Consider the following 13431-nt stretch of genomic DNA (forward strand, 5'->3'; position numbering starts at 1 on the left):
TTCTGTACTTTTGTGGAGTTTTTTTACTAATACATAATTCATGCGAATGCGAATGTTTACATGGATATTTGATTGAAGATATCTTCGGAACAACTCGTTAGATCTTGATGAATTTTGGCATAGATATAAAACATAGTCTGAAAGAACACATAGGCATTTATTTATTATGTAATTCCGCACGGACGGAGTCGCGGGTGACAGCTAGTCTCTACATATTAATAAAATTGGAGTGTTTGTATATGTTGTAGAGAAAAAAAAGTTGAGTTGCTGTCAACAACTATTTTAACTATTTTTGTCTGCATATTTATGCGTATGGACACTTTTGTTCCGGGTTATCTCCGGAACGGCTTTTAAGCGACTTTCACGAGAAGGAATCTGATGAATACGGGCATATTTTAGCTACTTTTGTAACACTGCGCTGACGAAGTCACGGGTAATCGCTAGTGTTTACATAAAAATGCGTTTTTTTACTTACAGTTTCAATGGAATGTCCTATTTGTTTTTCATTTCTTGTGACCCTGTTACACATTCGTCGATTCGTCGTATCATCACAACGAATCATTTTATTGTACGTGTCCGGTGAAGTCGCACGTTCATTGTGACTCGTCAACATTTTTATTTAAATAACGTTATTCAATTATTATTTTTTTATTAATAGTGCCAGTGACAAACGAGCTGAAAAGACTTTTTTAATCCATAACGGATTTCAGTGAGTGATTAAAATTTTATTAGTGTTAATTGCGTTTGAATTATGTTTTATTGTATATATCTCCGCGCGCAGAATTAAAACAAAAATTAGGAGCGTATGCGTTCTTCCAGACAATGTTCTATATTTACGCCGAATTTTATCGTGATCCGTTCAGCCGTTCTGGAGATATCTTCAAACAAACTCTATCTAAACATTCGCATTTATAATATTATAGGTAAAAATACGTAATAAAAAAATATTTACTAAATGTATTTTTTAAAGTAGACGATTGTAAATTTCTTTGTACTATTAAATAAATAACAGATATCATATCAAACTACAAACATATATTATTAACTAGCTGTGCCCGCGACTTCGTCCGCGTAAAATATTGTTTTTGGATAGCATTTTAATTATTAAGCTAATTATTTTACTTAATTATAAAACATAAGAACAAGAGGTTTTAGACTTACTTCATCATCGTCATCAACCTGCCGTTATCCCTATCGAGGGTCGGCACAGTATGTACTCCTCCATACATCTCTATCAGCCGTCATATCCGAGTCTACCCCCTTCTTACGCATATCCTCTTTCACACAGTCATCCCATACTTTTTTTGGTCTTCCCCTACCCTTGTAGCCATCATCATTCAATCTCATTACTTTTTTGCTTATATCATCATCATCCCTCCTCATAACATGTCCAAACCACGCTAATCTTTTACTCCTCAATTTCTCTACTGGCGCTACTTTCAAACTTCCTCTAATGCACATTTTTAACTTTATCCTTTCGTGTCACACCACACATCCATCTTAGCTTTTAGACTTACAACACATTAATATAAAGTCACATATTCTTATACAAACATAATGCTATATTTATTTATATCATACTAGCGGACCCGACAGACGTTGTCCTGTCTACACGTCTTTAATTTGAAAATTTGACACTGCGATGGTAGCGCCGTCTGTCGGATCCAATGTAAAACATTCCAAAATCAACAACTACTAATAAACTAAAAATTAATCAAAAAAACATTGTCCAGCGGACAAAATTGTGAATCTAAACCATTCCCGGATCCCCTTGAACACACGCAAAAAATTTCATCAAAATCGGTCCAGTCGTTTGAGAGAAGTTCAATGACATACACACTCACAGAAGAATTATATATATATAAAGATTAACAGCCTAAAAAATAACTTTCAAGCTTCTAACTGAAAATTAAGACACTTCCATACAACTTTCCATGCCTTTTTACACCCTTTTTTCGTGTTAGAAAAGAGCCTATGTACTTTCTCAGACTCTATACTATGTGTAACAAATTACATTTAAATCGGCGGACAGACAGACAAAGTTACTTTCGCATTTATATTATAAGTAAGGAAGTAAGTATTTAGCACAATTAGATTATATAAACACGTGAGGGGAAGCCAAAACCGTTACATCAAACCATATTGGTCTCAGTTTATTTCTGACATAAAAAACACACCTTCACGTCTAATGTTCGTAGTATTCTGGTAAACAGTACAGTAACGGGTAGTATACTAAAACTAGTTGTCACCCGCGACTCCGTCCGCGCGGATTTAAAAAAAAAACCTTAATAAGTAGCCTATGCGTTCTTTTAGGCTATCTTCAAACAAACATCCATCCATCTATGCATTCTCATTTATATTATTAGTAAGATATAAAGAGAAAAGATTTGATTGTTTTCATTAAATAGTCTCCAAAACCACTGAACTGATTTGAAATTTATTTAGTATTGTAAAGCTACGTCTACGAGTTACGTAGACATTTTGTTTTTTCTAATTTTACACTGACAAAGTCGCGGGCAACAATTAGTATTATCATACTGAAAAGTACGCAAAATCAAAAGGCACACTTATAAGTAGAAAGTTATTCCAAGAAATACAGTGGTATAGCCCGCTTTAACATCTTCACACGAATTGGCCCGGCTCGCCCGGTGAAATACCACGACCATACAGAAGACAGGCGTCAAGTGGAAGCAATTCCGCATTTTGTCTGATGAGTGTGCGTCCCGGAGGCCTAATTTAGTCCTCTTTCCCTTCCCACCCTTTTTCTTATAAGGAAAGGATGGCAAGTGGAAGTGGACTTTCCGGATGAGAGGATGCATAGAAAGGGAATATATTTTCTTTTTGTGCATCCTCTCCTCCGTCGATTAAAGGTAGGCAACGCATATGCAATTGCGTATGTCTATGGACAACGGTCACTTCGCTATATCAACGATTTCAGGTGGCTACACGCTCGTTTGCCACCTTATGATATAAAAAAAAAACTGTACTGTACTTTGGAGCTGTCGATACAATTAATATGACTCGTAGTAAGATTAGATTATTCTGATAAAAAAATCAATAAAATATAAATAATCTGTGTACATAAAAAATAATTTATTTCTTTTCAAATCGTTTAACAGACTGGCTGGTTCAATATACAGGATGGCTAAAATCCTACTGGGCTTGTTTGTCATCGTTGTGACGTACATATGTTGGTCAGCATTAAGCAGCGGGTCTTCACAACCTCCCAAACTAGATCCTGAAGAATGGTGGGGACCAAAGGAACTTAAGGGAAAGCAAGATACAAGTATAAGGCCGTTCCAAGTTAAATTTACCGATGAGGTAAGTTTTGTTTAGCTTAAAATTGATTTGCTCCGTCCCGGACGCCTAATTTTAATTCCCTTTCTCTTCCCATCTTTATTCTTATAGAAAAACTTTATCTATTATTAAAAAGACGCTCGTCATTAGTCCGTCGAGTCAAAGTAATTCAAATTTTATTTCAAGAATTAGCTCTGATTATTGATCAATTATTAAGATCGGCTGTTTCAAGTTTTATTTTTGAAAAAAAAACCTTTTTCTAAAACTAAAACATAGATGGCGTTGTATTAAACTTCGATTTAGAAACTTCTGTTTTTTTAATACACAATTTTATTTACAGATGATAAAAGATTTAAGAAGTCGTTTGAAAAATCATAGACAACTCGTACCACCTTTAGAAGGAGTTGCATTCGAATACGGATTTAATAGCAAAGCTATAGAACCATGGTTAAAATACTGGGCTGAGGAGTATCCGTTCAAAGAAAGGGAGGCATTTTTGAATAAATATCCTCATTTCAAAACGAATATTCAAGGTCTGGATATACATTTCGTACGAGTAAAACCACAGGTAATTATTATTATTTTCATTTATGTTATTTCAAGACTGTAGTGCTGAAAATTCTTTTGCGAAACCTTGCGCCGAGGACTCATATTCCTCATCTTACTAATATTATAAATACGAATATTTGGATGGATGGATGTTTGTTTGAAGATATCTCCAGAACGGCTGCATAGATTCGCTTAAATGTAGAACAAAGAAGAACATAGGCTACTATTTTTTTTAAATTCAGTCCGAACAGAATCGCGGGTAAAAGCTACTTATAAAATAAAAAAAATAAATGTTACTCTTAATATCATTCCAATCAGGTACCAGCAGGAGTGGAAATCGTGCCTTTATTGTTATTACACGGCTGGCCAGGTTCCGTGCGAGAGTTTTACGAAGCTATACCTATCTTGACGAAACAACAGCCAGGTTATAACTTTGCCTTTGAACTTGTGGTGCCGAGTTTACCTGGTTATGGGTTCTCAGATGTAAGTACAGCGCCATCTATTGACTGATCTTGGAAATAAAATTGTAGTAAATAAAAAAAAATAAAAAAATAACTTTTTTTTCAACATAGCTATTTAACGAAAAGAATATAAATCGGAAGAGTTTGTTTAAACGCGCTAATCTCAGAAACTACTTATCCGATTTGAAAAATTATTTTTTTGTTGGATAGTCCATTTATAGAGGAAGGCTTTAAGCTATATAACATTATGCTGCGACCAACAGTTATAGACGCAGTCGCGGGCGACAACTTATATACGAATATATTGTAAAATAATATCACGAATTAAAACAAATTTAAAATCTTAAATAATAAAAGATTCTGCTACGTATATTTTAAATTAACATCTCTTTTCGTCTCGTATGTTACATGTTTCTTTGTTTCCAGGCACCAGTACGTCCTGGCGTGGCTCCAGGACAAATAGCGGTCATCTTCAAAAACCTGATGAGCAGACTTGGCTTCAAGAAGTTCTACATCCAAGGTGGTGACTGGGGATCAGCAGTCGCATCTGCACTAACTGTCTTATACCCTGAAGATATACTAGGACATCATAATAACTTCGCGATGGCAAGGGTAAGGGATTCACGAAGAGTAAATCTTACTAATATTATAAATGTGAATGTTTGGATGGATGTTTGTTAGAAGGTATCACCAGGATGGCTGAGCAGAACCCTTATGAAGTTTGGCATACATATAGAATAATAGTCTGGAAGAACACATAGGCTACTAATTATGTTTTTTTTTTTAAATTCCGTGCGGTTGGAGTCGCCGGCGAACGCTAATAGTATAAATTTTAATAGTTCACGTAGAAGACTCTAGTGTCTAGTACTTTAAGAAGTAAGGAAAAAAATATTCTTTAATTAAGTTATTAAGATAGAGAAGTTATTTTATTAAATACCAGTTGTCGCCCGCTACTCCTTCCGCGCGGAATTAAAAAAACATAGTAACCTATGTGCTCTACAGACTATGATCTATATGTTTGTCAGATTTCATCGAGATCCGTACAGCCGTTCTGGAGATATCTTTAAACAAACATCCATGTAAACTTTCGCATTTATACTTAAATTAACAAAATTTTAAAAGTTTTATCTGTTCTGTAGCTTAATTTTCTTGTTTCCAGAACAAACAGGCAGCATTCAAAACAATCTTGGGCGCTTTCATCCCATCTCTGGTGGTGGAGAGTCATCTAGCAAGTCGTTTGTATCCTCTGTCTTCTATGTTCGCGTATCTTCTAGAAGAAACTGGATACGCACATATACAGGCAACTAAGCCTGATACAGTTGGTAAGTTTATTAAATCAAACTAAATTTCGTCCACGACTCCGTCTGCGTGGATAAAACTTACTCAGTAGCTTATGTATTCTTCCAAATTATGTTCTACCAAATGATAATGTGCATATTTCTGCATCGAGACTTTTTTATAAAAATCTGAAGGTTTTTTGAATATTTAAATAACGTATAACTTATTCGGAAGAGTCCATGTTGAAACACAAATCTGGATGAACGACACAGAGAAAGATCTGGAATAACGCATAGACTACCAAGTTTTTTTTTAATTTCAAGTGTACGAAATTTAGACAAAGGCACAATAAAATTCATCCATCTTTTGTATAACAGTTACTAGAAACTTTTCTAATTTTTTCCTTTTTTTTTTCAGGCGTCAGTCTCACAGACTCTCCGTCGGGTCTTTTAGCTTATATTTTAGAGAAATTCTCAACGTGGACGAATTTAGAGAACAAATTAAAGCCAGACGGTGGTTTAGAGTTGAGGTTCACGAAGGAGCAACTTATTGACAATCTTATGATATATTGGACGACTAATTGTATCACAACATCAATGAGATTGTATGCAGAAGAAACGAGCAACAAGAACAGACAACTGAGCTTAGATTCGTAAGTAATAATATTTTAGACATTATAAGTTAGAATGGAGCGTCGGTGGCTCAGTGGTCAAGCACTTGACTTGCAATCTACAGGTCCTGGGTTCGAATACTACCATGTAACAATGTGTTTTTCGATTTCCGATTTACATATGTACATTTATCCGACGTTCTTACGGTGAAGGAAAACATCGTGATGCAACCTTTACATATCTTAGATGAAATTCAAAGATATGTGTGAAGTTAACCCGCATTTAGCCAGCGTGGTTGTCTATGGCCTAATCACTCTTAGGGTAGGGTCCGAGCCCCTCGGTGGTTACGTATAGTGAGCTGATGATGATAAAGTAATATATTTATTGATATAGGAAGGGACCATTAGTAAGGGGATACATTGTCCGTGCGTCTCCTGGTAATGCATCTGAGCATCGACCGCGTCGCCATTTTGACGAATTTATGTGACGGGTCAATAATAATATGATTTTGAATAACGAAAAGAGTCATCTACTTTTAAACAATTAAATTAATTCGTTATTTTAGACAATTATTAATTAGAATCAATTGGCGTAAATGGCGCGCTTACGTTACCAAGTCAAGTGTCAGATTAATGAGGGGACATAAACGTCGACATTTTAATAAGACTAGTGTTGCGATACATCGGCAGTGTCCTCCTAACAGTTATGGGTTACGTTTGACTTCATATCTTCCTTAAAAATCTATAGCTATTGAGAACGCAAATATTTATTTTAATTTTCTCCTCAGGCCTCTTCCCTCTCACATCGCGAACAGAGTAGACGTGTTTCATAACGCTCCGTATAATTTTAATTATTTCAACGGTTCACTTAAACTTAAGTGTCCTAGCTTTGGTGATGTGATACATAAAACGTTGTAATTTAAGTATACAGTGATAGTTGCATGTAAAATCAGTGTTAAATTCGTTTTTTTAGTCAATAACCTGTAGTGTATATAACTGATGTGACGGTGTAAATGTCATTCGTAATCTAAACTACCGTCCACAACGTTTTTAAAATCATAATAACTTAATAACAGTTTAAAAAATTCAAGAGTTACGTAACGAAGCGGTCAGCCTATTTCTGCATAACGCGGCCTCGACTGCGTGCGCGGGAGTGCACCGCGTTCTCATCCCACCGTGGATTCATCATTTTGTTTACAAAATTTTAACTACAAAACTCTAATTTGAAACAAAATTTCTGGATTGTTTAACTTTAAAATAAATACTCGCCGTAGCTGTAACAAGTCATGGAGTCGACATTAAATAATAAATCGGTCTCGGAATCGAATATCTCACAAGAGTTTCCATCGCCTGTGTATGTCTCTCAGCGAAATAAAAGAGCCCGAGAACCCAATTTTGAAGTCGATTTTAACGCCTTCAGAGAAGAAATGAAGAGCATGATATCTTCGATGTTTGCCGTACAGAGTAATGATATAAAAAAGATTTTTCCCACATTATCTGAAATACAAATTTCTAACAGTAATATAGAAAAGTCGATATCGTTCCTGTCTGCTCAACATGAAGAATTAAAAAGAAAAATTGATTTTATGGAAGCTCAAGCTAAAAAAGATAAAGACTACATAACTATCCTAGAAGACAAGTTAGAGGACCTCCAAAGAGTAAGTCGAAAAATGAACGTAGAAATCAAGAATGTTCCAAAAATGCCACAAGAATCCAAAGAAGACCTTATAAATATGGTTAAGCATTTATCTGAAACCGTTGGATGTAAAGTGGAGAAACGTGATATTCAAGACATTTATCGTATCCAAGCAAAGAATAAGAAAGAACAAACTAAACAACAACCCATCATAGTGGAAATGTCCTCTGCTATTCAAAAAGCCGACTTCCTTAAGATGGCAAAATCCTACAACCTAAGACACAAAGAAAAATTATGTGCAAAACATTTAGGCATAAAAAATAACTACATGGAAAACCCAATCTTCATATCTGAACAACTGACGGCTAAAGGCGCAAGGCTACATTTCCTAGCTCGTGATCTTGCGAAGGCAAACCAGTACAAATATTGCTGGACTGCCTACGGGAGAATTTACGTCCGAAAAGATGATAATTCTCGAATTATAATAGTAAAAAATGAAGCTCAAGTAAACAGTCTCATGAACGTAAAATGACTAGACATATCTAACTGTTTTAACTCATCGCTTTCGTTTTCTTTTATGTTACGTATATTCTTTGTAAATTTTTATGCACATCTATTGTTAAATTATAAATACAATTTTACACAACATCCTCATCACTACTCATATACTTACACAGTTCTAAATACACATTCAACCCAGTCAGACATTCTAAATCGCTCTTTACTTAAAAATTTTTGTAATGTTCATTTCTTTCTAGTTATAGTCTGTTCATCTTTATTAGACGACAGTTATGAATTGTCTTAACACTATATGTGAAGTAGATAACATAGAATTTGCAACTGTACATGTTGATAACATTGAAAACATTTCTCGGCTATTAGGTGTGACACGAAATGATTTTACTGTAATATGTCAAAACATCAGAAGTGTTTATTCAAATTTTGATGATCTGCAACTTAACCTAGCTCTTCTAAAATTTCAAACAGACTTAATCATCCTCAGTGAATGTAGGTTAAGAACAGAAAAAAGCATTCCCCATATACCGAATTATAACTCCTATGTGACAACAAATCACCTCAACCGTGCAGATGGTGTGGTTGCGTATCTTAAAAGCAACCACAGGGCCACTGTTACTGAAGTTTACTTAACGCACGCGTCCTGTCTGCAAGTTAGTCTACCTAACGTTACTGCCCTTGCTATTTATCGTTCTCCCTCCATTGTTAATGCAAATGAATTCATCTCGTCACTTGATAAGTACTTAGAAATTATTAAGTATAACAAAAATATAATAATTGTGGGTGATATAAACATCAACTTAATTTATAGACTATACGAAAAATCACACGAACGTTTAAATAGAATAGCTTATCTAAACATGCTTGCCGTGCACGGACTCTTACCAGGACATTCACTTCCAACTAGAGGTGTTAGCTGTCTTGATCATGTCATGCTAAAGTTGCAATCCGAGAACAAAACGGCTGCCATTGCTATTGCCAACACCACTATCACCGACCATCTCATGACTATTTTAAAGATATCTAACAAAACATGTTCCAACAAAATCATTAAAACTAAAACAAAGACGACGTTAAATACTATAAATGCACTTGAACATTTGAAATGTAACCTACCTGAGCTATTAACTTTTAAAAATCCAAATTTACTTACAGACGCCTTAATTAAAACATTACAAGACTGTGTTAAGATCCACACTGTTGAAAAAGTCATACCACTAAAAAATCTAATGATAAAACCTTGGATGACCTCTGGCTTGTTGCGATGCATTCGTAATAGAAACTCCATCCAAAAGAAGTTGAAACTCGACCCAAATAATGACATCCTTAAGATTACTTTCAAAAGATATAGAAATTATTGCAACTTTTTAATTAAAAAGTTTAAGCGTAAATACGAACGAGATAAACTACTTGCAGCACGTAAAGATTCTAAAAAGCTATGGAAGACTATTAATGAAATTACTAATCGGAAACTAGTTAAGACACAAAATACTGACTTACTGGAGACGGCACGCGACCCCTTTGAGGCAGTAAATACAGTAAACAAACATTTTGTCACAGTTGGTGAACATCTAGCTAATACTATCTTATTACGACGTACATCACAACAAGCTAGGGAAATAAATCAAAATTCAACCCGACCCGTTGCATCGTTCGTGCTTCTTAATACTGATGATCAGGAGGTGCGCAATACTCTGCTGAGTTTAAAATCAACTAGTGCAACAGGTTCAGATAATATACCTATCGCTTTTCTTAAAGCTGCACATGAAATCATCGTCCCAACCATTACCAACTTGATTAACCTATGCTTTGAGCACGGTGTCTTTCCTTCTGCCTTAAAAAAAGCCCTAATCACCCCTGTGCACAAGAGTGGAGACAAGACTACCATAGCAAATTATAGGCCAATATCGGTGTTAACGCCCCTTTCAAAAATAGTAGAAAAAATTATCAACTTAAAACTAGTGAATTACCTTAATAAAAATAACATAATATCTTCCTCACAATTTGGGTTTCGGCAAGGGACGTCTACAGAGGACGCTATTTTGCAACTAACTTCTATTGTTACTGATAAAGTGGACAAAGGTTATAAATGTATGGCTGTTTTCTTAGATTTAAAAAACGCTTTTGATTCTGTTTCTGTTCCCACACTTTTACATAGGCTAGAGGAGATTGGCATTAGAGGCCAACCTCTTAACATTTTTGAAGACTACTTGGCTGATCGTAAACAGAAGGTAAAAATAGGAGATTACATCAGTTCAGAGGAGACCATTACTTATGGTGTGCCCCAAGGCAGTGTGCTTGGTCCAACATTATTTCTTGTATACATAAATCATCTTTGCAATACCAAGCTCAATAAGGGTCACATCTTCTCCTACGCAGATGACACGGCCTTAGTCTTTTACGGTAAAACGTGGGATAGTGTACGGAGAAATGCTGAATGTGAACTGTCGAGGGTAGCAAGCTGGTTAGACTCTAATTTGTTAACTTTGAACACTAAAAAAACTAACTTCATCTGTTTTACCAAGTACGAACGAACACAACCGCCTGATGACTTTCTCATTAAAATTCACACGTGTCCAGACTCAAATAACACTTCATGTGCATGCACAACCATTGACAAAGTAATCCATACTAAATACCTAGGTGTAATGGTCGACCAACGTCTCTCGTGGCATGATCACATCGAACTCATTTTAACTAGAATACGTAAACTTACGTGGACATTTAAGACCTTAAGACATGTTGCCACGAAAGATATTGTACGCCAGATTTACATTTCACTTGCCCAATCAGTTATAACTTATTGCTTACCTGTTTGGGGTGGAGCATCTAAGCTTAAATTTTTAGATGTTGAAAGATCTCAGAGATCTCTCTTAAAGGTAATTTATTTTAAACCGTATTGTTTTCCAACAAGTGATCTTTTTACAATTGCTCAAGTTCTGACAATCAGAAAATTGTACATATTACAAACTATATTAAAACTGCATAAATCAATAAAATTTGACCCGGTGACTAATAAAAAAAGAAGAAAAAACGTTGTTAACGTTATTAAAACAAATTCCACTTTTGCTGCAAGGCAATATCCTCGGCAATCCTCTAACTTATACAATTTAATAAACAAAGAAATTAATATCTACCCTCTTAAATTATTTAAATGCAAAAAGACTGTAACTGACTGGTTAATGACTAAAACTTATGATGAGACTGAAACATTAATTCAAACTATACCACGTATATGAAAGATAATTATGTAAATTCAACTGTACTTACACACATGCACTCATGTACATACACGCTCATACATACATACACACACAAACTCAAACATACACACACACACACATTCATACAATCAATAGACCTGTATTGCACACACATTAAATTACACAAATGTGTTTTTCTGTTATTTTCTATCATTTCTGCTCATTTTTACTTTTTAATTTAGAAATCAATAATTAGTTTATTGTCATTTTTACTTTTTACTTTTTATTAAACTCTTTGTATTTTGTTTTGTTTGTTAAAGTATAATTGTCTTTATATAATATATAGATTAAGAAGGTACCATTGATATTGTTTATGTGACACGGAAGAGCGGGACTTCCAATCACAAGCCCGTTATGGATGCTTAAATGGAAGTCCCGGCACAAATGTTAGTATGTACCATTTTTGTTTACGCAATAAATCATTTTTCATTTTTTTTCATTTTCAAATAAGATAGAAAAGACATTATAAGTTAATAAATAAAACTTAAAAGCTTAGTTGATTAAAGATAATAAAATATCTATATCTATCAAATATCTATCTATATCCTCAGGCATACTACGACAGTACCAACCTGGGCCTTCCAGACGAAGAGCGAAATGATATACCAACCTCCAAGTATATTGAAGACGAAGTATCTTAACTTTTTAGGTGCAACAGTATTAGAAGATGGCGGCCATTTCCTTGCTTTAGAATTACCTCAGATCTATGCTAATGATGTTTTCAAAGCTGTAAATATATTTAAGAATTGGCATAAGGAAATTAAAAATACAGAATTGTAATTGTTTAAGAAATATACTTTTATATTTTAAGCAGAATGTTTGATTTCATAACTGTTTTCTTGGTCGACCTCTTTGGTATATTTGTTCAACTGTCAATTTTATTTCCCGCCATCTATGTGTGAAGAAAAATAAACTCGACTTTGACAGAATCTCGTGTGGTGTTTGCCTTTGGAAGAAAAAAAAATATAAAAAAAATACGTTTTACAATTTATGAATATTTATTTAGGCATTTAGCGTTAAATAGTTTCATGTACATATAAATTAATTCAAATACAATAAGACTCAGTATTATTGAGTCAACTTAATCGAATATTATTGTCATTAATATTGTCACAAGTCTAGACCTAAAATAGAATTTGAAAAATTTCGTTGCAAGATTAATAGATTGAAATAAATTACGACTAGAATATAAATATTATTCAGCTCAATATATTTTTGTACAATTCTAAAGTCTTTTAAGAAAACACTAAGCTAATTAAAGCCATACTATGTTAACTATGGTCTAAATTCTAACATATATTCCGACTTAAATTAAAACATAAAAATTCTTCATTGAAATTATATCGATACAGCAAACGCCATCTATTAGAATATTTTGACAACAAAGTTATAAAGTTTACGAAACAATCTAATAGATGGCGTTGTGACAAAACGTTTACAATTGCAAGTAAATGTTTTAATTAAGTTCAAAATGATTTAAAAAAATGTGTTTATGATTAATAATGAATTAGCAACTTCATGTCGCAGTATTTCGTACAATATTTATTGAATTTTTTTCTACATATAAATCACAATCACGAACTAAAAATATAACGTAAAAACATATTAATTAGCGTATATTCGCATCTAAACACACAATATAACCTATGAACTAGGACAGGCACACGGCTAACTTTTACGTTTGCTAAAAGGCTACTTATTTACTCTCAAATAACATATATAATAATAAAACTTTCGTGAGATTTTATCATAAAATTATATAAAAACGGCCAAAACACTCACGTTTGAGTAAACGACCGAAGGAATGTTTGGTGGCGGCAC

The 13431-nt window shown here is 34.1% G+C and overlaps 1 protein-coding gene across 1 annotated transcript; it reads left to right on the top strand.

The window, feature by feature from the left end:
- Positions 1-583: 583 nt before the first annotated feature.
- Positions 584-12405, top strand: LOC106116148 (juvenile hormone epoxide hydrolase-like). Its single transcript, XM_013309895.1, has 8 exons — positions 584-709; positions 3120-3321; positions 3638-3865; positions 4165-4329; positions 4734-4919; positions 5467-5629; positions 6003-6237; positions 12162-12405. Exons 2-8 carry the CDS (start codon positions 3142-3144, stop codon positions 12388-12390), a joined length of 1386 nt encoding a protein of 461 aa, XP_013165349.1. The 5' UTR covers positions 584-709; positions 3120-3141; the 3' UTR covers positions 12391-12405.
- The last annotated feature ends 1026 nt before the right edge of the window (positions 12406-13431 follow it).

This window comes from Papilio xuthus, unplaced genomic scaffold (assembly GCF_000836235.2).
Source record: "Papilio xuthus unplaced genomic scaffold, Pxut_1.1 DF829660.1, whole genome shotgun sequence".
Taxonomy (NCBI): domain Eukaryota; kingdom Metazoa; phylum Arthropoda; class Insecta; order Lepidoptera; family Papilionidae; genus Papilio; species Papilio xuthus.

What these genes read in the sequence shown, in the direction of transcription:
- LOC106116148 (XM_013309895.1), top strand. Translation starts at nt 3,142, where the DNA reads ATGGCTAAAATCCTACTGGGCTTGTTTGTCATCGTTGTGACGTACATA. An exon ending in AAGTTAAATTTACCGATGAG is followed by an intron (nt 3,322 to 3,637) that starts GTAAGTTTTGTT and finishes TTTTATTTACAG; the next exon opens with ATGATAAAAGATTTAAGAAG. An exon ending in AGACAACTGAGCTTAGATTC is followed by an intron (nt 6,238 to 12,161) that starts GTAAGTAATAAT and finishes CTATATCCTCAG; the next exon opens with GCATACTACGACAGTACCAA.